This window comes from Equus przewalskii, chromosome 19 (genome assembly GCF_037783145.1).
Source record: "Equus przewalskii isolate Varuska chromosome 19, EquPr2, whole genome shotgun sequence".
Classification (NCBI taxonomy): Eukaryota; Metazoa; Chordata; class Mammalia; order Perissodactyla; family Equidae; genus Equus; species Equus przewalskii.
The window spans coordinates 39,415,297-39,440,616 of NC_091849.1; the positions used below are offsets into that span (position 1 = coordinate 39,415,297).

A 25,320-nucleotide genomic window follows, 5' to 3' on the forward strand; every position below is an offset into this window, starting at 1 on the left:
GCATACACTTTCCTCAATTTCTTACACTAAGAGGTCTGGGATGGTAAAACCCCTTAAATCACAAACTCCCTGAACCTCACTCACCAAAGGCCATCTTTCTTGGCAATGAGCCCAGACCACTGACCATAAAAGTGGCCTGTCTTTAAGGTTTCTTCTTTGGACTTGCCTTCTACAGTGTAAAATGAATATCTGCATAATATTCCCTCCCCCCCATTCTTGCCTATGTTCTTAGATCTCATCACCCTAACCAAAAGATCATTGGATTTGCTTTTGAGAATTGTGACCCCTTGTTTAAGGGGAAACCATACCCTGCCTGAGGTTGGAGGATATATGTATTGGCTATCAGCACCCTCCCTCACCATAATTCAAATTTCATAATATTTGGCACATTTTCTCATGGTTTGAGGTTATGACTATTTCTTTATTTAATTGAAGATGGTGTTTTTCCCCTCTATTTTTCATTTTTTGTTGCTGTCGTTGGTGAATTTCAATAACAGGGAGTAGAGTAAAAATTAGTTTCTTCTGCTATGTTTAATCAGAAGTGAGAATTTTAAAGATCAGAAGAAACCCTGGAGCTAAATTTTTACAGCCAAAAAGATTGTGTTTCTCTAATTATGTATAAGGAGTATGTACATTTTAACATTCTAATAATGGCTGCATTATACCGCTTCATTTATTTTAATAAATGTTTTAGACTCAAAACTCATGGTTCATGCAATACCACTAATTAGGCGAGGTGGGAGCAGAATGCAAACTATGTTATAAGACAAAATCACTATTTTAAAAAAACTGTATATTTCTCATATATCTCATATAAAAAATATAAGAAGGAGTGAGAAATGCCTGGCATATAGTAAGTGCTCAAAGTTTGTTTCCTTCCTTCTATACCTAGTAACATATATACAGTAGATAAGAGAAGAGGTTAGAATTGTTACCATATCTTTTGCTAAGGTTTCTAGCTGCCTATGGGGCCTAATAATAAAAGAATCTTACCATTTTAAGAGTAGGTCTAAGACGTACTTTGCCTGCTGTGTATTTTGCTCTTCCCAGGCTCAAAAATCTTGTAATAAACTTGCTAATTATATACAACTAATGTATCTTTCAAATAAAAATCTGTGAGGATGTGTCAGTCAGCGTCCATCTAATGGTCTGGTGGAATGCTTCTGTAACACTAATCACAACCCAGATCCTCTTGTTTGCCACACACAACACACAAGGAGATCGAGGCTTAGAGTGTTGTTAACAAACACAACCATACAGGAAAGCTGTTCCTTCTTTCCTGTGCTGTCTTCATGTTGTAAGACAACACGTCCAATGACAGCTGTTCCAATAACTGGCATCAACCTACTAGCACCACTCATACCCTGTCTCCCTATAGTCTTTGAACTTCTACAAGGTTACACAACTCACTCCAAAATTTTGATAACGTGCAAAGTCTGAGAGCTTAGAAAACACATTAGCACAACTCAGATGAACCTAGTATTTTTTTATTTCAAGCAAAGAATTAGGTAGAAAGACCTCTAACAGCTCCTGGGAAAATAATTTATAAATCCCATAAACACTGTTGGTAGGCTAATGGAAAGTAACCTCTTCCAAAAGGTCTGGAGAATCACAAGCTAAATTAAAAACTGTCAAAGTAATCTGTGATGTACTCTGTACTCACCACAGGCACAGGGCACAATAAACTCACTTTTGGTTCTGGAGCTGAGATTGTAGGTCTTATCTCCCGAAATCACTAGTTTTTTCTCTCCCCATCAATTCAACAAAGCAACTAATGACAAAACAACTAATGACTGATGAACCGGTTGCCAGCTGCTGAGAGAATAGAGTTGAACAGGACAACAGTGTTGTCTTTAAACAGTTGCCAGCTGGGAACTGTAAGGTCTTTCCAATTGTCACTTAATCTAATTAAACTACAGCCCTAGAAGGTAGGTATTATTATGCCCGTTTTACAGGTCAGAAAGTGCAGTTGAGACTCGTTAAGTGACTTGCCCAAGGACATACACCTGGCAAGGGATGGAGCCAGGAGTAGAACAGGAGGTCATCTTCAAAGCGCATGCTCTTCACCACTATCTGGCAGGAATGTGTAGTGATGGTCAAGAAGCCAGAGTGGACATCAACACTGACTGGAGGAACTCACCTGACGGTTCACTGGGGAAAGGAAGCCAGGTGGGAAGAAAGCAAGCCACCTACCAATAGAACCCTAGACTTTACCAATGTTGGAAAAGAGGGTTCTATTCTCACCAAACATCCCCTTCAAGCAGTTTCATAGGAAATGTTGTATACTAGATATAGCATATTATTGCTCCTGAATGCATCAAGGTCAAGAGCTACACATTATAAGAATTTCCTGTAAGAAATTAAATCCTAGGTCATTTGGACACTGTATTAGCTTGCTAGGGCTGCTGTAACGAAGTACAGCAAACTGGGTGGCTTAACAACAGAAACTTGTTATCTCACAATTCTGAAGGTAGACGTTCAAAATGGAGATGTTGCAGGGTTGCTTCTCCCTTTTGAGGGCTGTGAGAAAAGAGTCTGTTCCATGGCTCTCTCCTTGCCTTAGAGGACTGTTTTCATGTTCACATGGTATTTTCCTTGTATATGTGTCTGTCTCCAAATTTTCCCATTTTATAAGGACACCAGACATATTGGATTAGGGCCCACCTAATGACCTCATTTTAACTTGATTACCTCTGTAAAGACCCTACCTCTCAATAAGGTCAAACTCTGAGGTACTAGAGGTTAGGACTTCAACTTAGGAGTGGGGTAAGGGGACTCAATTTAATTCATAACAGGCACTCCTGTGAAGTCATGGTAGAAAGAATTCTGGATGCTATTCTCTTCTCCAAATTGGCTCGTAAAAGAGGCCCATGTTAGTTTAATGATTCACTTTGAGCAACATTACGACTCCGTAAAATGAATATTTAAATGACACTTTTATCAAGGGAGGCTACTTCTAGAGGGAGGATTCAAATGAAATTTTGTTAATTCAGGACAGCTTTTTTCAAGATTCAGGTAAAACTCTCATGCTCCAGAAATCTCTGATAAGATCCACTCCAACCTGATGATGACCATCCCAGGACAAATGGGAACAATGGGGTGGACTCGACCAGGCATCAAATTTCAATTCAAAATAACAAAACACTTTCTAATAAGCAGCATTATTCATCATTAGCAATTGCATTTCTAAGCATGGCATCCAAAGAAGAAACCATGAAATAAAAAGACTGACTTGACTATATTAAAAAAAAAAAAAAGGAAATGAAAACTAAAAGAAAATTTATAAAATTGGGAACATATTTGCTAAATATACGACAAAGGCAAAAAGCTATTATCTGTCATGCTCTTTCATTCAATAATTATTTACTGAGCACCTACTATATATCAAGTCTGTTTTGAGGTGTGGTAGATGTGAACGAGACAGAGTTCCAGTCCTCACGGAGCCAACAAATGAATTAGACCTACCCTAACACCTCAAGAGAAAAACAAATAGAAGACATAAACAAAAACGGAAATGCAAATTTATATAAAAATGCATATAATGAAAATGCAAATTAAATTAAGATTTTTTTTGTCCCCCAAATTGGCAGAACTTTCAAATTTTGTGGTGTTTGAAAAGGTACAGTACTGCGGGGGATCAGAATTGGCCCCCCCAAAGTGTGTCTCTTTGCCTTGATTATTTTTTAAGAACAAAAGACTCTGAAAGAAACTCTGACCTTCTCCCTAACTGCCTAAAAGAATTTAAGATAGAAGGCCTGTCCCAGGAAGGAGCTATCACCATAAGAGAATTGTACTGTAATATAAAATGTGCCTCTCAGGTCACATTGTCTATAGAGGGCCCACAAACACTTGTTTAAGAAATATTTGCATTTCCGTCTCCACGTAAATTGACTTCCTCCCCTTGGAAGTTCCAAACCACTACCTACCAACATCCTCCTTTGTCTTTAGCTGAAGATGGTATTTAAGGTGGTGGCTTTGGCTGTTCTGGCCAGTTTCTCAGTTTTCCTGGGTTTCTCCCATGTATACATGTTATCAAACTTTATTTGATTTTCTCCTGTTATTCTGTCTCATGTCAATTTACTTCTTAGACCAGCCAGGAGGACCTAGAGGGTAGAGGAATTGTCTTCCTCCCCCAGAGTACTTCTCTGGGAGTGGGTTTCAACCAGCATCTTAATAGTAAAACCCAAACTGCTCCAAGTTTAGCCTGAGCACTTTAAAAATGCTAAAATGCATATTCCAGGGCTCCACTGCAGAGATTCTGAGTCCATGGATCCAAAACGGGATCAGAGAAACTGTGTCTTTAGACTGCCACAGGGTATTCTAATGCAAGTCATACTCAGAGCACACTGGGGGATAGAGTGCTCTAGAACATGGGCGGGGCTTTGCAAGTGGTCCCAGCAATGGGACTGTGCAGGGCTTGACAACCAAATGCAGAATGTCTTGTTCAATTAGATTTGATTAATTGATAGAAACATTTCAATGATAAGACAAAAAAGTATGAAGTCACACTTGCTACTGGTGGGCCTTGAGACTGGGTCACATACAGTTCAGCTTTGACAATATTTAGTCTCTTTGGCACAGGAGTTCATCTTTTTAAAAAACTTGCCCTAAGGACATAATCAGGTTTTATTCAAAACACTGGTAGGATTACAGAAATTATTTAAGAGTTCTGAATAAATAAGAAGAGGATGAAGCTACTCTTAATAACTTTTCCTTAAAATGCTGGCTATGGGGAGAGCACATGAAAGGAAAGAGCACTCCACTTTGTGTCCCACATATTCAGACTTTGTTTTGCAAATATTTTCTGGTTACCATGGCGACTTCTGGATTTCCCTGTGTAAATGGGAAATTGGGAACCTCGTCTTTTTTTAAAAAAATGGTTAGTGTGTTCTTTTTATCCTGGTAAGCTCATTCTGTGCTGACAAATTACATTCTGACAGTGGGACCGTAATCTAAAACAGGCTTTTTCAGAGACTCTGAATAATAAAGTATTTTCAGGGATTGACAGTTATTTTTCACTTATATTTTCATGTATTTGCTTTCAATGAATTCAAGAGATAAACTGAAGTGCTAAATACTTGGCGTACTTTTTAAATAATTCAGAAATGTATCCTCGCTTGAAAAATTTGACCCATGTCAATTTGATTATTGTACTCCTGAAAGGTGGTACAAGGAAAGAGCATAAGCCCTGAATCAGTCTGACTTGGAGTTAAACCCTGGCCCTGCCACCTAACAGTTGGGTGACCTGGGACAAGTAGTCTCACTCTTTGTGCCTCAGTTTCCATCTATGAAACAAGAATCAGAAATAACATCTACATACATAAAGCATCTAGAACAGTGCCAAGGCTATTGAGCAGCTTCTTGAGATAACACGGTAGCTATTATGACCAAAGGAAAAATGAAAGCAAGCACAGAAATACACAGAATCTAGTAGATTTGGTTTAAAAGAAATCAGTCACACAGGAAAAAATGAACAAGTTAAAAAATAATGCACAACCAGCATTATCAGAATTGGACTTCAGGTTTCAGCTATTTATGATACTATTATTAGATACTCATCAGTAACTAACAGGAAAAGACTGTTGGAATTTTGTAAGGTGGTAGAACATGACAGATAAGCTTGCACAAAGGGAGTTTAAGGTCCTCAAAACTTCACAAAACAATAGTCTGAAAAGATACAGTCAGCTAAAGTTAATGCATAACTTTGAAATACCAAATGGCCAAGCTTTTAAGCTAACAGAGGCGATGGTGAACCAGGGCCAGGAGCCCTCCACACTCCATTCAAGATGAGGGGATGTGATTGTGAGGACAAGGCCTAGACTATTCTGGGCACGAGTCCCCTCTGGAGGAAGGATGGCACTGAGGCAGGGACGGGGTTCTCCACTTGTTTCCAATGGCATTTATGGATCCACCTTTTCTCTTTTTCATAGTCCAATGGTGGGCAGGACCCATCTATATTCTGTATCTCTTGGTTTTCTGTTTATTAAGCTGTATATGAAGGAGGAGGGTTTTTAGTGGGGCATGCTGATCCTTCATCATTATACTCCCCGATCCTTAATCTGCCATTACTCCTTAACCTTTAATTATTGCGACAAATAAGAGCATCACAGATGACCACATTGGCAAAATGTTGAAGCAAAACACAAACACAAAACATTGTAAAGCAAAACAAGATATTCTGAAATTAAAACCTATGTAAAACTTTCTTTAAATGAAAATAATAATTTGATGGTCCTTAAATCCATAGTATATATGGGACATATAATATGGCTTATGTGGTACATAAGTTCAACCTATTTAAGTTAGTCTATTGAAAAGTATTAATGCAGAACTAGCAAAAAACAACAACAGGGCTGGCCCGAAGGCATATTAAGTTCGCATACTCCACTTTGGTTGCCTGGGATTCGCAGGGTCGGATCCCAGGCATGGACCTAGCATTGCTCATCAGGCCACGCTGTGGCTGCATCCCACACAAAATAGAGGAAGATTGGCACAGATGTTAACCCAGTGACAATCTTCTTCAAGCAAGAAGAGGAGGACTGAAAACAGCTGTTAGCTCAGGGCCAATCTTCTTCACACACAAAAAAGAAAAGAAAACCAACAAAAAAACTAAGGGCCCAAGACAATAACAGGCATCAATGCCATGCTTTCACTATCTGAACTTGGCTTCAATTTCTCCATCTTATATCTAAGGCCATGCATTCCAGAGGGTGGAAAAGGGGCAGAAAAAATGGCACGATGAGACTTTCTTAGACTACTAATCTGCCCAGTTTACTATCCTCACTTGCTACTTGTTGTCAGACACACGATAAAACACAGAACCCTGGGAGCATGGTTTAAGAAGGAAAGCACCAGCGATAACAGCAATCTGTTCATTTGGGGAACTGTTCCCACACCACCACCACTACTCCATTCCTTTCACTGTGGTGTCCTTGGGGAGGAGAGCTTTGCGACCCTCCATCTCTAATCAGTAACCGGCTGAGGTTAGGGTCCCTGACCAAGCTGGGTCAATCCTGGCTCCTGCCTATAGTCCCAGGTGAAACACAGGCCCTCAGTTAGGTTTGAAGGTCAGGTTGACAACAAGTAGTTTTCAGTATAGGTATATCCCAAATATTGCGCTGAGACATACTTATACCACGCATGGCAGTGTTCCCAGATCTGCCAAAAATAGCTGCAAACGCACAGAGCACTTCACATGTTCCATGCATTGTTCTAAATGCTTTCTAAATATTAATTCACTAAATATGTGAAAATATATGGATATGTAAACATATGCCAATAGACGGATTTGAGTTAGGAAGAAGGAACTGTGTATTTTTAAATTTCAAAAATTACGCAGAAATTCACATAATAAAGATGTTTGGTGAGCTGTCATTGACTAGCTGTGAACCAATTTGTATAAAATTGAAAAATATAAAAATTAAAGGAATCTAGGTTTCAGTCTCTGCTCCTCAACTAGCTAGATGACCCTGGGAACGTCTCCCCACTTCTCTGCATCTAGCTTTCCTTATCTGTAACGTGAAGTGTGGAGAAGATTATTTTTAAGGTCATTGTTGCCCTTAAAATTCGATTATATCTTACAGTGTGGAGAAACAGCTTGCAGAGACATTGCTTACCTCTGCAATCATTCTGTTGGTGTCTCCTAAGAAGAGCAGATTCAGAGCTTCTTCCTCTGTGGTTGCCTGATGAAGAGACAGGTTTTTCAGGTGAATGTTCTGATCGGGGTCCTCCAATATTGTCACTTTCCTAGGGAAATGGGAAGCAACAAAAACAAGGTACTTTGAGAATGAAAAGAACTTGAAGTCTTTATTATAGGTTTATTTTTCAAAAGCTGTATAGTATCAAGTCTTGAACTTGTAAAATCAAATATTACACAAGGCGCCAGACAGAGCTGGATTAGCATCAAACACTGACATTCCCTTGACAGTCCTACCCGATGGCTTTGGGGCCAAAAGGTATATTACGAGCTCCTGATTTAAAGCCATCTGTCTTTGTAATCATCAGATCACTAAACCGTCTTGAAATGCATATTTGTACTGAATTAAAAATGCAAATAGTCTTCTCCTTATATATCAGGAAACTTGGTCATATTGTTTTTTTCTGTGTCATAATTCAGCCTCTATATAGATAGTACACTAATTCTTCTCCTTCTGCTTTTTCCCTTTTGTTCAATTTCACATCGCTTTCAATTTATATGACATTTCAAACTGGTTAGCTCATCAATTTAAACACGATGAAAACTGAGGCATCTGTCGTCCCTTGAGGAGTTATTCCCTTGTCTAGTTTTCAATATCAAGGTGAGTAAAAAAATTCTCAAGAAGTCTTATAATAAAGTTTTAGTTTGTCATTATTATTTTTATGTCCATCACATGTGTTTCTTGATCCTTTTTCTTTTACAACATACTGTTTCCTCCCATTACATCCTTACAATAAGAGCCTTTGGTCTGAATTACATTCACCTATTACATCTGCCTTAATGGGCATCCTGGTGGCAACACCATTTCCTGCGAGGTCAGTCCTAACCCTGTTTCCAGAGTTGGCTTGTCAATATTCTCCTTTAAGTCCTTTTAGGACTTTCTGTAACTGAACACAATTTGGCCAAACTCCTCCTACTCTGCTTCAAAGGCCTACAGATTCGAGCAATATAAAGTTACTAGAGAGAATACCCTTCTGCCTCTTGAGTTTTGCCTTCCTGACTTTCTTAAGAATTGTGAAGGGAAAGGAATCTTATAATTCACAAGTATTGCCAAAGAGTATCTCCAGGTGTCTGCACTTCCTTAAAACATTTGGAGCTGACGATAAAAAGCAAAGGTGGGAATCATCCAGCACTACTCCTTTGAAACCATAACTAGCAAACGGACATGGGTCACTTGCCTATTTACAAAAACACATTTAGAATATATTCAAAATGAAGACTTTGCAAATACCATAATTTTTTCATCTTTCCCTTTTGTAAGGAGATTATCTGGACTTTCACATGTAATTTGTGGGCACTTAAAATACTAATTGCAGGAAGAAAATGTAGCTCTACCAGCACATCTGTGACCAATATGTCACTAATAATGTACTCCTTTGCCAAGTTTTGGACTCCTTTTTGTCTTTTTCAACAATACTAAGATGGAAAAAGATCTCTTCCCTTAATGAAAACAAGTGTATTTTATTTATTTTCAACAAGACTCATAAGTGAGCTTATTAAAAATGCTTAAGAGTTCAAAAATGCTTGGAAAGTATGAAGGCATTTTTAACTGAAATTGATGAATTGTGTTCTATTTTTAGGAACCCCTTTTATGCCTTAAACTTTATTTCTACCCTGATCCTTCTCAAGTGCTCGAAGAGGTTTGACTACATTCAATCCCTAGGGACACGGAAGTCAGAACCCTTCCTAAATCCACAGATTCTGGGGCTTAAAGGTGAAAGAAGTTAAATAATATTGGAAGGAAGATAAACGCGTGAAATAAGTGATGAGACGGTACATTAAAAGTGAGAAGAGAGTTCTGTCATTTTCAATGTGAAGATAGAAGCAAATTCTCCAACTGTGAGGCAGTCACCTGTGATACGTGTCGCAAGACCAAGTCAGATACACACATCCTGTGTGAGTTCAGAAAGGGAGGGGTGGGGTAGCAGGAAATGACTGGAAGAGGAGGGTGCTCATGCTCATTGGGCACCAAACGTACCAGGATCTGTGTCATTTCATTTAGTCCAATTGCTCTCTCCTTGGCTGCACACAGGAACAACCTGTGGAACTTACAAAACAAGTTGCTGGTGCCTGGCCCCATCCTAGGAGATTCTGATTTGATTGTTCTTGGGCGTGGTCTTGTATCAGAATTTGTTTCAGCTCCAGGAGATACTGGTGTGTAGCGCAGGTTGAGAGCCATTGACTTCATGTTTAATAACCTTACAGGTAGACATTAGGGGAAGAGGTTTCTGATTTCTTTATCTTTACTTTCCACCCAGCTTCACCCCATGAAAGTTACGCATCATCTTGGTTGAAGCTGAATTCACTCTTGAGCCACATCTACCAATAGGCAAGGTCACTGTGAATTTTAAAAAGCCCGTCCTTCATGGGAAGTTTCTTTTCTACCTCCCTGCCCAGGCAGCTGATGGGTAAACTAAGCCACCCATTAACCACAAGCATAACTAAAGCTCAACTGGGGATTATAAATCTACCTAAATATCCATAGCGTTTATATCATTACTGACTCAAAAACTCTAAGTGATGGTAAGGAGACAGCATACATATATGTTTCACCGTTACTTCACTGAAATAACAAACGCAGAAAACAAGCAAGTATGGAATTCTAAGAGTGTTCATTATTAGCTGACAAAAATGAGTCACTGATTTAGGATTATATTTACATAGAATAATTAGAAGCATAAGGGAGAAAGTGTGAAATGTCATCAGTGGCATTTGGCTAAGCTACATTTTTCCTCTAAATCATCCAGAGCTTTTGATCTCCATGTGGCTACTTCAGAACTATTATACTTCTATATGTACTTCCAGGTGCTTGTCCGGCTTTGTCACTTTGATCAAAATACAATTTGCATCCCCCCAGTTTTTCGGTATAGAACTTTCAGCTGTCTTTTGTAACCCATCACCACGACTGTTTCTGATGTTATGTTTCCCTCACTATTTTCTGATTTCTTGCCCGTGGAGGTTTTGAAAAGCAAATAAAAAGGCCGTTTGGTATCCAAATTAGTTTGGCTTCTTGCATGGCTCTCTTCCTGCTTAGGGCTCCTGTGTGGGCAGCCTATAAAAGGTTCCATCCCTGGCAACCTTCTGGAATCTTCTGTGGTGCAACTGTCTCTCTCCAATCAGGATCTCCCTTGCCAGTTCTTCTCCTCAGATTCTTTCCTGGTTTCTGCCCAATCCCTTGGGCAGGAGGCTTTGGACTTTCCCTTATTGTCCTGCCTGCTTTCACTGAAAATTCCTTTTGCACTAAGCTTTGCAGTCAATGTGTCAGCCCCACCCACTCTCATGCCTTTGCCCCGAGAAGCCCAGCCTGAGCCATACCGTGGGTACCACCCCTTGCCTAGGTGGGCTAATCTGGAAACGAGAATGTTTTAAACTCCACTGGTGGTGGAATGCTTTTTCAAAGTTGCAGGAAATAAGAACCATTAGCAAAAGTTTCTCAGCAAGTTGCTTCCTTCTCTGGCACTTTTGTTCCCTCTCTCTCTCACAAATCAATAGCTATTTCCTGAATCCTTAGTCCGCCACTCAATTCTGACTACAATTTTCATGGGCTTGAAAGAGGGCTTTATTAGAGTTTCTTAAATAAACATCCTAATTCCAAGATGGAAACCCCCCAAACTATTTATTTGATTCTTTTTGAAAGGGCCTGTGACTAGTTTTCCCGACAAAATGTTTCTAAAACGTTTAGATTTCAAGTAAAAAGTCACTGATAGCCTTAACTTGGACACCTAAGTGGAAAAGTTCTGCTAAGTATACTCGGCCTGCTTAATGATGGGGAAGAAGCAAGCTTTGTGTTTTCTCTGTAAACAGAGAATCTTTTCCATTTGGCTAAGTTGTTGGAATTTGTAGGCTCTTTCTAACTGACTGGAAGACATATAAAGAGCAATAGCCAAGCCCTTGTTCTCAAGAATGGAAGCCATCAATGAAAGAACCCTCCCCACCCCACACCCTACCTCCCCATTATTCCAACACCACCAACTTGCTGAACAGGAACTTTCCAGGAGTTACTGCAATGAATCTGATTTCTCATTTTTATGTTATAGACAAGTGTTGCTATGGTGATTTCTATTTTTTTCCTACTTGCAAATGCCCCATGTGATTGTGCAGGCCATGCACTGCACAACAGCACCATGTCCAAGCGGGTGCAATTCACATGATGAAATGGCATATTTATTAGGACAAATGTCTATCAGAGGGCAAGAAAGTATCTTCTAACAAAAGCAGCATATTACAACAATTTTCCAACAGATGGCAGGGGTGCCTTTTAATAATTCACAGGAAGGTGCCATACAGACTGGAGGCAGCCCTGTCCAGTTACCTTGACTTAGAGCAATATCAATGGCAGGCAGAGCTCATGAAAACGGCAGGGGGTCCACCAGACTCTTCTAAATAACCGGATGTGTTTCCCATGTTGTAAACACAGTCCCACTATTCATTTCAATAAAGAGAATATTCTCTGGTTCAGTGGTTTTCAACCTCCTTTTTTCCTTCTCACCCCAACACACATTCTCAGAGCTGTCTATGGTGAAGATTTATGGAAAAGGAAAGACGTAAATTTTAAAGTAAAGGATGTAAGGGGAGCTCTCTTTCCTGCATGTAAACAATTTCAACGGTGAATTTTCTTCAGAGTGATTAAAAACCTAAAAGATTTTCTCTGTTATAAAATATAGATAGTTGAAACATATCACTTGAGAAAGTTTTATGAACTTGCAGTACATTTTTGTGTTGGTCTTAACCTAGACAGAATGGTCTAAAAGTGATCAATGTTTTTTCTATTTAACCACTACTGAGATATTCTGAAAACTCTAGTAGCTTAAAAAATATATCTTTTCTTTCTAGTTTTATCTAACATTATATCTGCTTACTGATAATAAAGAATATAGCCAATCATATGACATTTTAGAAACCAAGTTATTTAATTTAACCTACTAAAAACACCAGGTTCTCTAGCAAATATTTAAGGAAGAAATTATACCAGTTCTCTACAATCTCTTTCAGAGGATGGAAGCAAAAGGGATACTTCCAAATATTTGATGAGGCCAGCACTACTCTAATACCAAAACCAGACAAAGATATTACAAGAAAAGACAACTGTATCTTCTTCTCAATTTTGTTGTGAACCTAAAATGGCTATAAAAAAAATTGTCTTAAAAAAAACACTAGGTTTTAATTTTTTATAAAGAGATATATGATATACCAATAAATGAAATACTCTATCAGCAAAAGCACAAGTCCAAATTCAAAGCTGCAAAATATTCTGAATGATTGTTGGGATGAATTCTTTTGTTATCCATATTAATTTCATTCATTTCCATTGATAAAAATCCTCTCCTAAATATTATCATTATTATTTCTAATTTACCTATGTGGTCAAATTGTAGTATTATTAGACTTGAACTCTGATCCATTTGCTTTCCCAAAGAACTTAACCAACATCCTAAGGTCATTCTACCACCAAAAGTCTGCCATATCAGAGGGGCTGGCAACCTGTAGACGACTTATTCCCTGTCTGAAAAGAAGCAAAATTGAAATGAACAAGCCATTAAGTCATTTAACGTGATGTACCCTTAAGACTCAAGGATGCCTGGTGTCAATGTGGAAACGTCTGCATACTTTCAAGAGGCTTCTGGGCCAGCCCCAGTGGCCTAGTGGTCAAGTTTGGCATGCTCTGCTTTGGTGGCCTAGGTTTGGTTTCTGGGTATGAACCTACACCACTCCTCTGTCAGTGGCCATGCTGTGGTGGTGGCTCACATACAAAAAGAGGAAGATTGGCAGTGGACGTTAGCTTAGGGTGAATCTTCCTCAGCAAAAGAAAAAAAGAGAGAGAGAGACTTCTGCTTCTTACTGTGCTTATGCTTCCATGTTCTATGAAAACAAACATCACCAAAAGAACTCAAGACAGAGAACTGGAAGCTGTTGGCCAGTGCTATGGAAAAGCAAAAACAAAATGAGAATTATCCATGATAGGCAAAGACAGAACCATACTAGGTACAATTAATGTGTAGGAGAACCAACGTTTTTCTCACAGATGGTTATATTTATTTATTTATTGGTTACTGTCATTTAATTATTTCCCTAAGATTTAGCATATATATGAAGCATTCTTTCATTTCTGTTTTTTTAAGAATTATAGCCAAATATGATAAAATTTTAGATTGATAATAACTTGAAGCTATCGCCTTCCTGTATTATATTAATCTAACCAAACTCTTCCCATCCCTAAACAATATCACTTTGCAACCACCAACATACAAATGGCTCCAAAATCTAGTGTATGTGACTTGGCTTATCATACCCTTAGCTATTGGCTACAGGCAATCACAAAATTGCATGATTTCATAAAAGTGAATTGTTTTAAACATCAAAAACTACACTTACTATCCTCCCTCTTAGACTAGTACCCTTTGCTAATTTCCAATTACATTCAGCCATATCACATTCCTTCTGGGGCTCCAGGCTCACAAATAATCCATCATTTAATGAAATGTCTTGTTTGGCCTAATTCCATACAGTAATTGTACGGCTATACACTAAAATTTATCTTCTTCAGAGCTACCAATGTTTTTTTCAAAGAAAATATTTTTCATTCCATTTTCACTAATACTTGCTTTCTCATTTAGACTTTTTAATTGTAGTGTCACAAATTATATGTGCTCAAGTTTTCCACATTTGAGGAATTTTGGGAATGGATAGATCCAGAGTCAATGGATTTGCAATATTAGAAAACCATAGCATTTCCTCTGCCAGTTAAATAGCTTTATACACACCTAGGTTTATGCTATTGCATTTTACAAGTTCTGAGTTTATTTACTTTATTTCTTTTCATTTTAACATTAGGTTTATTATCTCATGAAAAAGTTTGAAAACTTAAAAAGTGCAAAGAATTAAAAAAAAACCAGTCCCATCACAAGGATAATGACAATACGTTGATATATTTCCTAAAAGCAATTTTCTTATGCATATTTTGTAGATTTGTAGTAAAATTATAAATGTATGCATGTTATTATATCCTTTAGTATTAATGCTAATATGTTTTCTACTATTTTAGGATACAGGTGCAGGGAAGGAAATGAGGATCTACATGGATTTTTCCCCTGAATAACTAATTGCGGCTCACAGTGCAATTTGCCTATATGGGATCTGTCCTCCCTTTCTCCCTAACTCTTAAGCTCTGATTTTGTTCAGGGAATTATTTAAAAATACTAGACTTCCCCAGACTCCCTTGCAACTGGGGGCTGGCCACATGACATAATTCCAGTCAGTGAAAAGCAAGTGAAAGCCAATGGATAGGGCTTCTTGAAAAGACTGTTAGAGGGGCAGCCTCAGCCAGCACCTGCCTTTTTCCTTCCGGGAATGTGGATGTAATGCTGAAGGTAGGGAAGCCATTCTGCATGAGGACTGAAGCCACCGGCTAAGAATGGCTGAGCAGAAGGATAGAAGGAAGCCCTGATGGCATCCTGAGCTTCCTCAGCAGCCTTAGCCACCTATCTCCAGAATCCTTACTGTGTGTGTAGGGCAGTGCGGGGAAAGGGACAGACTATCTGGTTAAGCTGCTGTAAGCTGGGTTGCTGGTACATGCAACTGTTAGTTAATTCACGAACAAAAATACTCAATACCCTGCACTGAATAACTCTTCCCTCTATCTACATTAAATAATACCATGGTATAAGATCTGATTCTAGTTTATCTGTTCTCTGTTCTTCATCTAATTCTGAAGTGGTATAAGACAATTTCATTATTAGAGTTTTTGCCTAATTTGAATAGATGGTGTCACTAGTCCTCCCTCATTTCTCTATTTTTTCAAACATTTCTTTTCTCTTCTCAATTGCTTATCTTTTCAGATAAACTCTGGAATCATATCTATGTTTTTTAAAGTCTTTAAGATCTGCTTGGAATTTCACTGAACCTCTACATTACTACGGCAAGAACTGCCCTCTTCAAGGTATTCACACTTCTCACTCAGAACCGGACCAACAGCTCTCCACTTGTCTGCAGGTCTTCTATTTCTCACCAAACAATGTTCTACTATTTTCACAAAGTCCCCGAATGGTTCCTGAATAGTTTACCTTATTTTGGTATTGTAAAAGAGATCTGGGTTATTCATGGGCTTTCTTCTTAGACTGAGTTAGCTATGTATTGAACGATAATGGGTGGTCAGCCAGCCTGAATAGCATCAGTCTGATCTCTGGCTCCCAAGAACTAACTTTCAGCTTGTAAAAGGTCTTCAACTACCCTAGAACTCAATCTGAAAACACAAGGGCAATTATAATTGACTAAAAGGTAGAGAGACTAACTGCTCTGGAAGTTGCAGAGCAGAGAGATTAATATGCTATTTGTGACCCTTACCAACTGGTCCAGATGATCCTCTAGCCATCTGATGGAACCTCTTCCCCTCACCCACCTAGAGTTCATCCTAAGGGCTCTTCTCAATATGTCCTCTCTCTGGGCTGGCTCAGCATTGCTCCCACCCTGGCAGCACTGCCAGCTCTTGGCTCAGTTGGAATTTTGGTCCCAGCATCTGCCAGCAAAATTAGGAAATCATTGAGGGTCACGGGAACAGAGACACTGATGTGAAGGGACTGGCATGGGCTATGACAGGAAATTACTGGTTGATGTGGGCTCCCTTCATAGACTACTGCAGCGCTAACTCATTTGTAAGCCTTTTTTGCATGTACATACATTATTAGCTGGACAGTTGAGAGCAGTTGTGTTTTGCTGAGGTCTCTCGAGTTGTTTCATGTGCACGTTACATTTTCCAACTAAATGGTAAATTAATTGAAGGTAAGAATGCAATTTAAATTCTCTATAATGCCCCCAAAATAGCTAATTGAGGTTCTTGCAATATAGTAAATGCTTGGTATATATGATGTTGACACTTTCAAAAGGTGGTCATGATGTTTTTCTCTATTAGTTGAGGTTCAACAGTTAGTTGTGTTGCCAAACCCTGTGCATTCTTCTAAAGCACAGAATAGCGACCAAGCAAGCCAAAATTATTCAAAACTCTTTTAGGTAATCCTATGGTTTGCTTCATACACTCAAAATTTAGAACAGATTGTGAAAAGCGATGTAGTACCAGAATAAATAAAATAATTCACAAAGCAATTATGAAGATTAACTGGACAATAAGTTAAGAAGAACAAATCCATACCCACACATAGTTTAAAAAGTGCATTTCACCGCTTAATTTCAGGAAAAGAAATCATATGCATTTGTTTATATACAAAGCATGAGGAAAATGGAATAGACTGAAGTGACAATGCTTCTCCCGTCATTAATTAATCTCATGTGACTAAAAACCCTATATGTCACAGATAAGATTTTAACATTCCAGATGCAAGAGTGAAAATACTACAGTTGTTTCCTCCCATCCTTCCACACATCGCGTATTAGGCGGTTGTTGCTGAAAGCTAACACCTCTGTTATGGACTGAATGCTTGTGTCCCCCCCAAAATTCGTATGTTGATGCCCTAATCACCAGAGTGTTAGTATTTGGAGGTGAGGCCTGTAAGGAGGTCATTTGATTTAGAGAAGGTCATGAAGGTGGTGCCCCAATGATGGGATTAGTGTCATTATAAGAAGAGGAAGGGAAAGAAGGACCATATCTCTACACTTTGTGAGGACACAGCAAGTAGGTCGCCATCTGCAAACCAGGAGGAGAGCTCTCAACAGGAAGCAAGTCTGCCAAAACCTGATCTTGGACTTCCTGGTCTCCAGAACTATGAGGCATCAATGTCTGTTGCTTAAGCCACCAGACTATGGTACTTCGATACGGCAATGGAGCTGACTAAGGCATTGCTGACATTGAGAATGATCTCTTTCAATTGGCCATTCAGAGGAGAGGAAGCCAGCTTCCCTCTTGTTATTATTCTAGGGGGACAGGCTTTGGGTGGAGTGTATCATTTTCAGGCTGGAAAGGCTCTCTCTACCCTCTGCCATGGTCATTGGAACATTCCATTTCTCCAGGAACATACGCCCTGGCCAATCCTTGATGGACACAGAATGTGACTGACCATCACTAGTCACTGGTCACCTGTTCAGATCATACTGTAGGACAGCATTCCGAGTTTCTCAAGAGGTTGCCTTCCAGCTGCGTCAGTAACTGTAACAGTCAAAGACAAGACTGGGGTTAGTTCTCACTTTGACACCTATCCTTATAGGCCCAGAAATCTCCTCACATGCTCAGTAGGGCCAGAAGAATAACACAAATGAGAAGTGTAATGCAATAGGTAGGAATAAGAACTGAAAGATGCATGCTTCATCTAAAGGCATTAACTTCAAAAATTTTAAACATAAAATGTATAGGCCAAACAAAGCAGGCTTGGAGAGATGCAAGGAGGGTCCAGAGCATAAGTGGAAGGACTGGCTTTCAAAAGGACAGTTTGCTCAGAGTAGAGGAAAGTAGATGAGTGGGAAGAGGGGTGGGGAGCAGGAACTTGAGGGAATTCACGTTTGACTGCGTCCATATTCTCTCTGAGGTAAGAATACAATTAGCTGCAAAGAGAATTGGGGAGGTAGTATTTGACAAAGAGACAGACATTTGATACAACTATTGTGAGGAATGGGAGAAAAAGCACTGGCACATGAAGATATTGCTTAGCAGGCTGAGGGCCCAGCTGAGGTTGGAAACCATATTGCAGCAGAGTTTTTCTCAGGCATTTTATGAACTCCCTGGTTGAAATTAGTGTCCTCTCTTATGCCCCCAGAGAACCCAAGGCATCTCATCACTTACCATGCAAGACTGAAATGATCCATTTATGAGACTGTTCTCCTGGACTAGAGCCCTTTGAGGTCTCAGAGCCTTGCGGAGTGTCTGACACACAAACAGACGGAGCTGAACTGGTCTCAAAGCTTTGGCTCACCCAAGAGGTTTCAGACGCCTGAAGAAGCCCCAAAACCACAGCCTGCTCAGAGCTTAAATGGAATGCCAGGATACAACACAGATCTCTGGGGCAAGAGCACCAGGACTTCAGCTCTGATGTTTGAGGGTCTGAGGTTGATATCCTGATCTGTCTTTTGGCAGACATGGCATCTTGGGGAAATACCACACAATCTATGTGAACCTCAGTTTAGTCACCCATACAACATGGATCATGATACCTACTTCCTTAAAGGAGATAATGTACATAAAGTCCCTAACGTAAGGATTACCACACAATAGGTGCCCATTTCCCTCTTTGGAGAGATCTTCCTGGCATCTCTGAAAAGAACTTTCCCTAGCTGGCTGAGGGAAAGGATTAAGGCAGACTGCATGCATTAGAATCACCTGGAATGCTTATTCAAACATACTTGAATTTTCTGGAAATGGAGGCCAGGAATCTGTATTTTTAACAACCGTTCCAGGTGATTCTTATACATAGTTAAATTTCAAGCCACTGGATTATGGTGTCTTCCAGTTTTGTCCCTCCTGTTTACCCCACTGCCACCTAAATTACCCTAATAACTTCCCTCAATGTTCCAGAGTCTCTCTTGACTCCTGTCTGTCTCATTCCAGCCTACACGCCACTGACTGCTTTGTCTTCCTAAAAGGCAGTTCCAATCACGCCCTTGAATAAAACCCTTGCCTGCCAAATCCTTGCATTCTTACCTTTCCAGTCTTGATGTTCTCATCCACTCGCTTACTGGGTTCCAGTCACATGGGTCTATTAACTGTCACAGAACAAGCTCTATGCTTTTCAACTTCCCTACCTTTGTTTCCACATGAATGCCACATTCCACTAGCCCAACTGTTACCCCTTCCCTCCAGGGCTATTTCATGTGCCGTCTTCTTTATGAAATTTTTCCTGACTGCTTGACCTGATGGGATTTCTTTCTCCTTTAAGTCCTTGTCCTTCTCTGCGCCTCTCTTATGATGTTTTTCATATTCCGCCTTATGCTATTTTGTACTAGTTTTACCCACTGTACTATGAGTTCCAGGAAAGCAAAAACTATATTAGTGCCTGGTACAGTGTGTGGAACAGAGCTGGATCTCAATAAATGGCTGCTGAATAAGTGAAGGGTTCCATGTGACTAGACTGTAAGCCCTGAGGGCAGACACCGCGCATTAATAACTTTTGTCCCTCCTGTAGCACTTAGCAGTGTTTTATACCAAGTAGGTATTACAAATATGGCGAATTAAATGTAAAAATCTGTCAGCTTTTTTTTCCTTTGTGACAAATTATTTAAAAAACACAACACAGCCAAGATTTCAATACTGGATGCTGGAGTTTACTGACTTTTTTTTTTAACAGTAATAACCATGACCATCTTTGGAACCTTAAATGGAATATGCATCCCTATTTAGGAACACTAAAATTACACTAAAGTAAGATGACTATTTTCCCTATGGTTAAGACCAGCAGTTATACTGTTTTCCTTCATAAGACATACTTAGATTCTAACTATATTCCCTTTATAGCATATGACATAAGAAGCTTTCAAAAATAGAAGTTCTATTTTCATTTAAATTGCTAAATACAGAATAGATTTAATACATATACATGTCTATATATAAATATACAGCCAATTACTTTTAATTAAACTTTTTATTTTGTGATAACTGTAGATTCACATGCAGCTGTAAGAAATAATGCAGAGAAATCTCAAGTACCCATTACCCAGATTTTCCCAATGATAATATCTTGTAAAACTGTATTAAAATATCACAATTAGGACATCGGCATTGATACAATCCACTGATCTTATTCAGGTACCCCAGTTTTGCTTGTACTCGTGTGTGTGTGTGTGTGTGTGTGTGTGTGTGTGTATTTAGCTCTATTCAATTTAATCAGCTGGGTAGTTTTGTGTATCCAAAGTCACAGTCAAGATACAGAAAAGTCCATCACCACAAGGATCCCTCACTGGCCTTGAATAACCATTCCCGCATCCCTCCTAAATCCTGTCGAACACTAATCTGTCGTCTATAATTTTACCATTTAAAGAACATTACACCCTCAAAAAATTAAGAATAGAACTGCCATACAATCCAGCTATTCCGTTCCCAGGTGTTTATCCAAGAACATGAAAACATGAATGTGTAAAGATACATGCACCCCTATGTTCACTGCAGCCTTATTCACAATAGCCAAGACTTGGAAGCAACCTAGGTGCCCATCAAGGGATGAATGGATAAAGAAGATGTGGTGTATATATGTAATGGAATACTACTCAGCCATAAGAAATGATGAAATCTGGCCATTTGTGACAACATGAATGGACCTTGAGGGTATTATGCTAATCAAAATAAGTCAGAGGGAGAATGTGAAATACTGTATGATTCCACTCATAAACAGAAGACAAAAACAACAAATAAACACAGAGAAAGAGTTTGGATTGGTGGTTACCAGAGAGGAAGCGGGGAGGGAGGAGAGTGAAAGGGGTGATTAGGCACATGTGTATGGTGATGGATTGTAATTAGTCTGTGGGTGCTGAACATGATGCAATCTACACAGAGGTCGAAATATAATGGTGTACACCTGAAATTTATATAATGTTATAAACCAATGTTACTGCAATAAAAAAAGAGGAAAAAAGAATATTACATAAATGAAATCACATAGCATATAACCTTTTGGGATCAGCTTTTTTCACTCAGCATAATTCCCTGGAGATTCATTCAAGTTATTAAATGTATCAATAGTTCATTCCTTTTTGTTATTGCCGTTTTATTAACTAAAGGTTAATAAATAGGTTACACTAGGGTTCACTCTTTGTGTTGTAAATTCTATGGGTTTTGACAATGCATAATGTCAGGTGTCCACTATTACAGTATCATATAGAATAGTTTCACTGCCCTCAAATCTTCTGTGCTATTCACCTATTCATCCTGCAACCTCTCCCCTCTATAACCACTGGGACCACTGGTCTTTTTACTGTCTCTATAGTTCTGCCTCTTCCAGAATGCCATAAAATTGGAACCATACAGTATGCAGCCTCTTTGTACAGGCTTTTACACTTAGCAATACGCATTTAAGGTTCTTCCATGTCTTTTCTTGGCTTAATAGCTCATTCCTTTTTATCACTAAATAATATTCCACTGCATGGATGCACCACAGTTTGTTTTTCTATCTGCCTATTGAGGGACATCTTGGTTGCTTCCAGTTTTTGGCAATTATGAATAAAGCTGCTATATCCATTCATGGGCAGATTTTTGTGCTGACATAAATTTTCAACTCATTTGGTTAAATACCTAGGAGTGTCATTGCTGAATCATATGATAAGACTATGGTTAGTTTTGTAAGAAACTAAAAATTGTCTTCCAAAGTGGCTGTACCATTTTGTATTCCCACCAGCAATGAATGAGAGTTCCTGTTTCTCCACATTCTTGCTAGCGTTTGTTATTGCAGGTTTTTTGGATTTTAGCTTTTCTAAAAGATGTGTTGTGGTATCTTGTTGTTTTAATTAGCAATTCCCTAATGACGGATGATGTTGGGCATATTTTCATATGTTTATTTGCCATCTGTATATCTTCTTTGGTGAGGTATCTGTTCAGATCTTTTGCTCATTTCTTAATTGGGTTGTTTGTTTCCTTATTGTTGAGTTTTAAGAGTTCTTTGTATATTTTGGATACAAGCCCTTTATCAGATGTGTGTTTGGTAAATATTTTCTCTTAGCGTCTGGCTTGTCTTTTTATTCTCTTGACAGTGTCTTTCAGAGAGCAAAAGTTTTAAATTTAACGGAATTCAATTTATCTATTTTTTCTTTCACAGATCATGCTTTGGGTGTTGTATCTAAAAATTCACTGCTTGGGCCAGCCAGTGATATAGTGGTTAAATTCATATGCTCCGCTTCAGCAGCCCAGGTTTGCAGGTTTGGATCCCAGGCACAGACTTAACACCACTTGTCAAGCCATGCTGTGGTGGCATCCCACATAAAATAGAGGAAGATTGGCACAGATGTTCACTCAGCAACAATCTTCATCAAGCAAAAAGAGGAAGATTGGCAAGAGATGTTAGCTCAGGGCCAATCTTCCTCTCTCTCTCTCTCACATACACACACACACACACACACACACACACACACACACAACTCACTGCCAAATGACTATAGCAACTTTGCAAAAAGCAATTGACTTTAGTCTGGTGCCCTGACATCATATATACAAAGTCCACAGGTAGGCCACTTGCAAACGTTTTTGCAACAACAGAGAGGTGGAACTCACAAGAATGTAAAAGAAAAAGAAACAGAAAAGGCAGAGTGCATGTGAGATGAGCATCCAGCAGGTGATTTGGGGGAAGCTATGTTGCTCAGGGATAAGAAATTTGTTGCTGATGGTTGTTGTGCAACATCAAAATGATCTTGAATTTGATTTTACATGAGTAAACCAAGTGTAAAAATGTGGAGGGGATCAAATGTATATACTGCCATTGTCCCTCAAATGGATGACTACAAGGTCAACAGACATTTTGCCTATTATTTTTGGATGGTATTCAGAGTGTTTGGGACACTCCAGTTTGCAACAACAAAACCAGTCAACCAGCCAGCCAGTTTTTCAGAGTTAGAGCTTGTTCCAGTTCAAGAGTGTGTGAAACCAGATTAACAGTGCATAGCCTTAATCCAATCCAGGTATAGCAAAAGTCACATTCTGTTATAAAGATTACTTTATAATCTTAGTAAAAGGCAGACCCTCCAAAATCCCCAGACAACTAGTAGACTCAATACCAGTCAAATCTCATCCCCACACCAAAAGACTATGTAATTCTAGAGTTGTTTTGTTATAGTACTGAATATATTTGAAGTAAATAGGCTATCGTACTGGGATATGGGAATATCCTTTCTTGATGAAAATCTCCTCATTTTCATTTTAATGATTTTTTTGGTCATAAATTATAGTCCAAAATGTAAGATAAGAGCCTCTTTCAAACCACTTTTGCATGTGTGTGGTAGTTCATTGAAAACATCTGTTTTGCAACTGAGGTCACTTCTGACTTGAGTCAGCGAACTCATTCTCCAACAAGAAGGCAAAGCTACTAAAGAAGGAGCAGTAGTTTAAGAGAGAAAACTAGCATCATCCATAGAGACAATCTGACCAACATTGAGAACCATTATTAAACGGCAGGCATGCTGGGAAATGCAGAGACTTACAGTGAATTAAGGCATTGTCCTTGCTCTCAAGAGGCTTATGGCTCTTTTCTCAGAGGATGATAGAAAAATATCTAAATAACATTTCATTCTTTTGTGAAGGGGAGAAGAATCACCAAACTAGTCTTATCCTGTGAGGTCGCCAATCTTTGACATTGGAGGTTGGAAGGTTGTTAAATATTATATAATCCAATGCCTGGATTTTACACACAGAGAGAAACCCAGAAAAGTGGAAAAATTTATCTAAGATTGTAGGGTTGGACTAGAACCCAAATTTTCTGACTTCTAATCAAGTGCTCTTTCCTCTGTATTACACAACTTCTCTTAGAGTTCAATGGACTTTTCTCATTTATAGTTCTTCCCATAATGAGGCTGCATCTAATTACATCAATTAGACTCAGATTCATAGAGCTCATGCTGTTTTCCTTTACCTGTCATCTTCAAAAAGTCTACTTCATAGTGTCAATTTAACAGATATGTTTTTTAAAATATTAAGGACTACCTTTGGCCTAGGTGGTAGAGAGACTACCAACTCAAGAAGGGCATACTTCCTAGCTCTGAGGAATTTATTAGAAATGTAAACATCTAGTACAGTATTCTTACACACCAGTTATACATGAGAAACTCATCATCACCACCCAATCAGGTTTTCTAATGGAAATCTCATTTTTAGGTCAATCACTCCTTAATTCTCCAGGCCTGTGGTAAAATCTTGAACCTACTTTTGCTACTCTTGTGTGAAAGTGAGAGTATCTGGTTTTTAATCCTTGCTCTACCGTTAACCAATTAGTTCTGAAACCCTGGGCAAGTCATACCTCTCTGGGCTTACTCTTCTCAATTAGTAAAATGAGGAGAGCATCAACCTGCTGTGATTCACCTTCTTTTCAAATCCAAGCAAATCCAAGGTGCTAGGCACAATCAATTAATTTTCTTTCTTTTTTTTATTTTGCATATCTCTCAGATGTACCTCTCTTCATCCATGTTCATCATAGCCAAGCCCTTCCTTCCTGGATTATTGCTAAGCAGGCATCAAGCTCTTCAGTGCAGATGTGACTTGTAAAAGCAATTTTAAGTAAGATTTAGCCTAGAGGTATATAGGTTAGACTAGAGGCTAGAAAACTAATTAAGAAGGCTGTTAAAGCAAAGATCAATCTTACCCCGAAAATCGGTCTTTCAAGGCCCTCAAAAGCTGGCTCCAGTAGGCCTTTCTATTTTATTCCACATGAGTCCTCAACACATGCCTTTCTGACCACACCTTCATGTCCTTAATGTTGTTGTTCCCACCCTTCCTATGAGGAAAGTTTTACCTTTTTGTGAACTTAACTCCAAAAGTTTCTTCAGGACTAATTTCTTCCACGGAGTCAGTAATCTTTCCTTTCTCTTAATTCTTATACAAATATTTAGAGTACCAACAATAATTGTCTCTGAACTCCCTCTAATGAATATTGTTAGCATAAAAGAGATGATATATAAAAACTCTCAATCAACATTAATGGAAGAATGCATACAAGGTGATGTAAAGACTATAACATTTTCTTTATTATTTCTTTTTCTTTCCTTTGCAAATTAAAATA

General features: G+C 38.8%; 1 protein-coding gene across 6 annotated transcripts in view; it reads right to left on the bottom strand.

Annotated features, from left to right (window-relative positions):
- Nucleotides 1–25,320, bottom strand: part of KIF6 (kinesin family member 6) — a 371,498-nt gene that overhangs the window by 256,628 nt on the left and 89,550 nt on the right. For 4 of the 6 annotated variants that reach the window (XM_070584535.1, XM_070584539.1, XM_070584537.1 and 1 more), the window contains one exon: nt 7,617–7,746. In XM_070584535.1, the coding sequence (XP_070440636.1) occupies nt 7,617–7,746 (130 nt within the window). Of the gene's footprint in view, nt 1–7,616; nt 7,747–9,674; nt 10,760–25,320 lie in introns of those variants that run through there. The other 2 variants (XM_070584540.1, XM_070584538.1) reach the window with 1 other exon arrangement.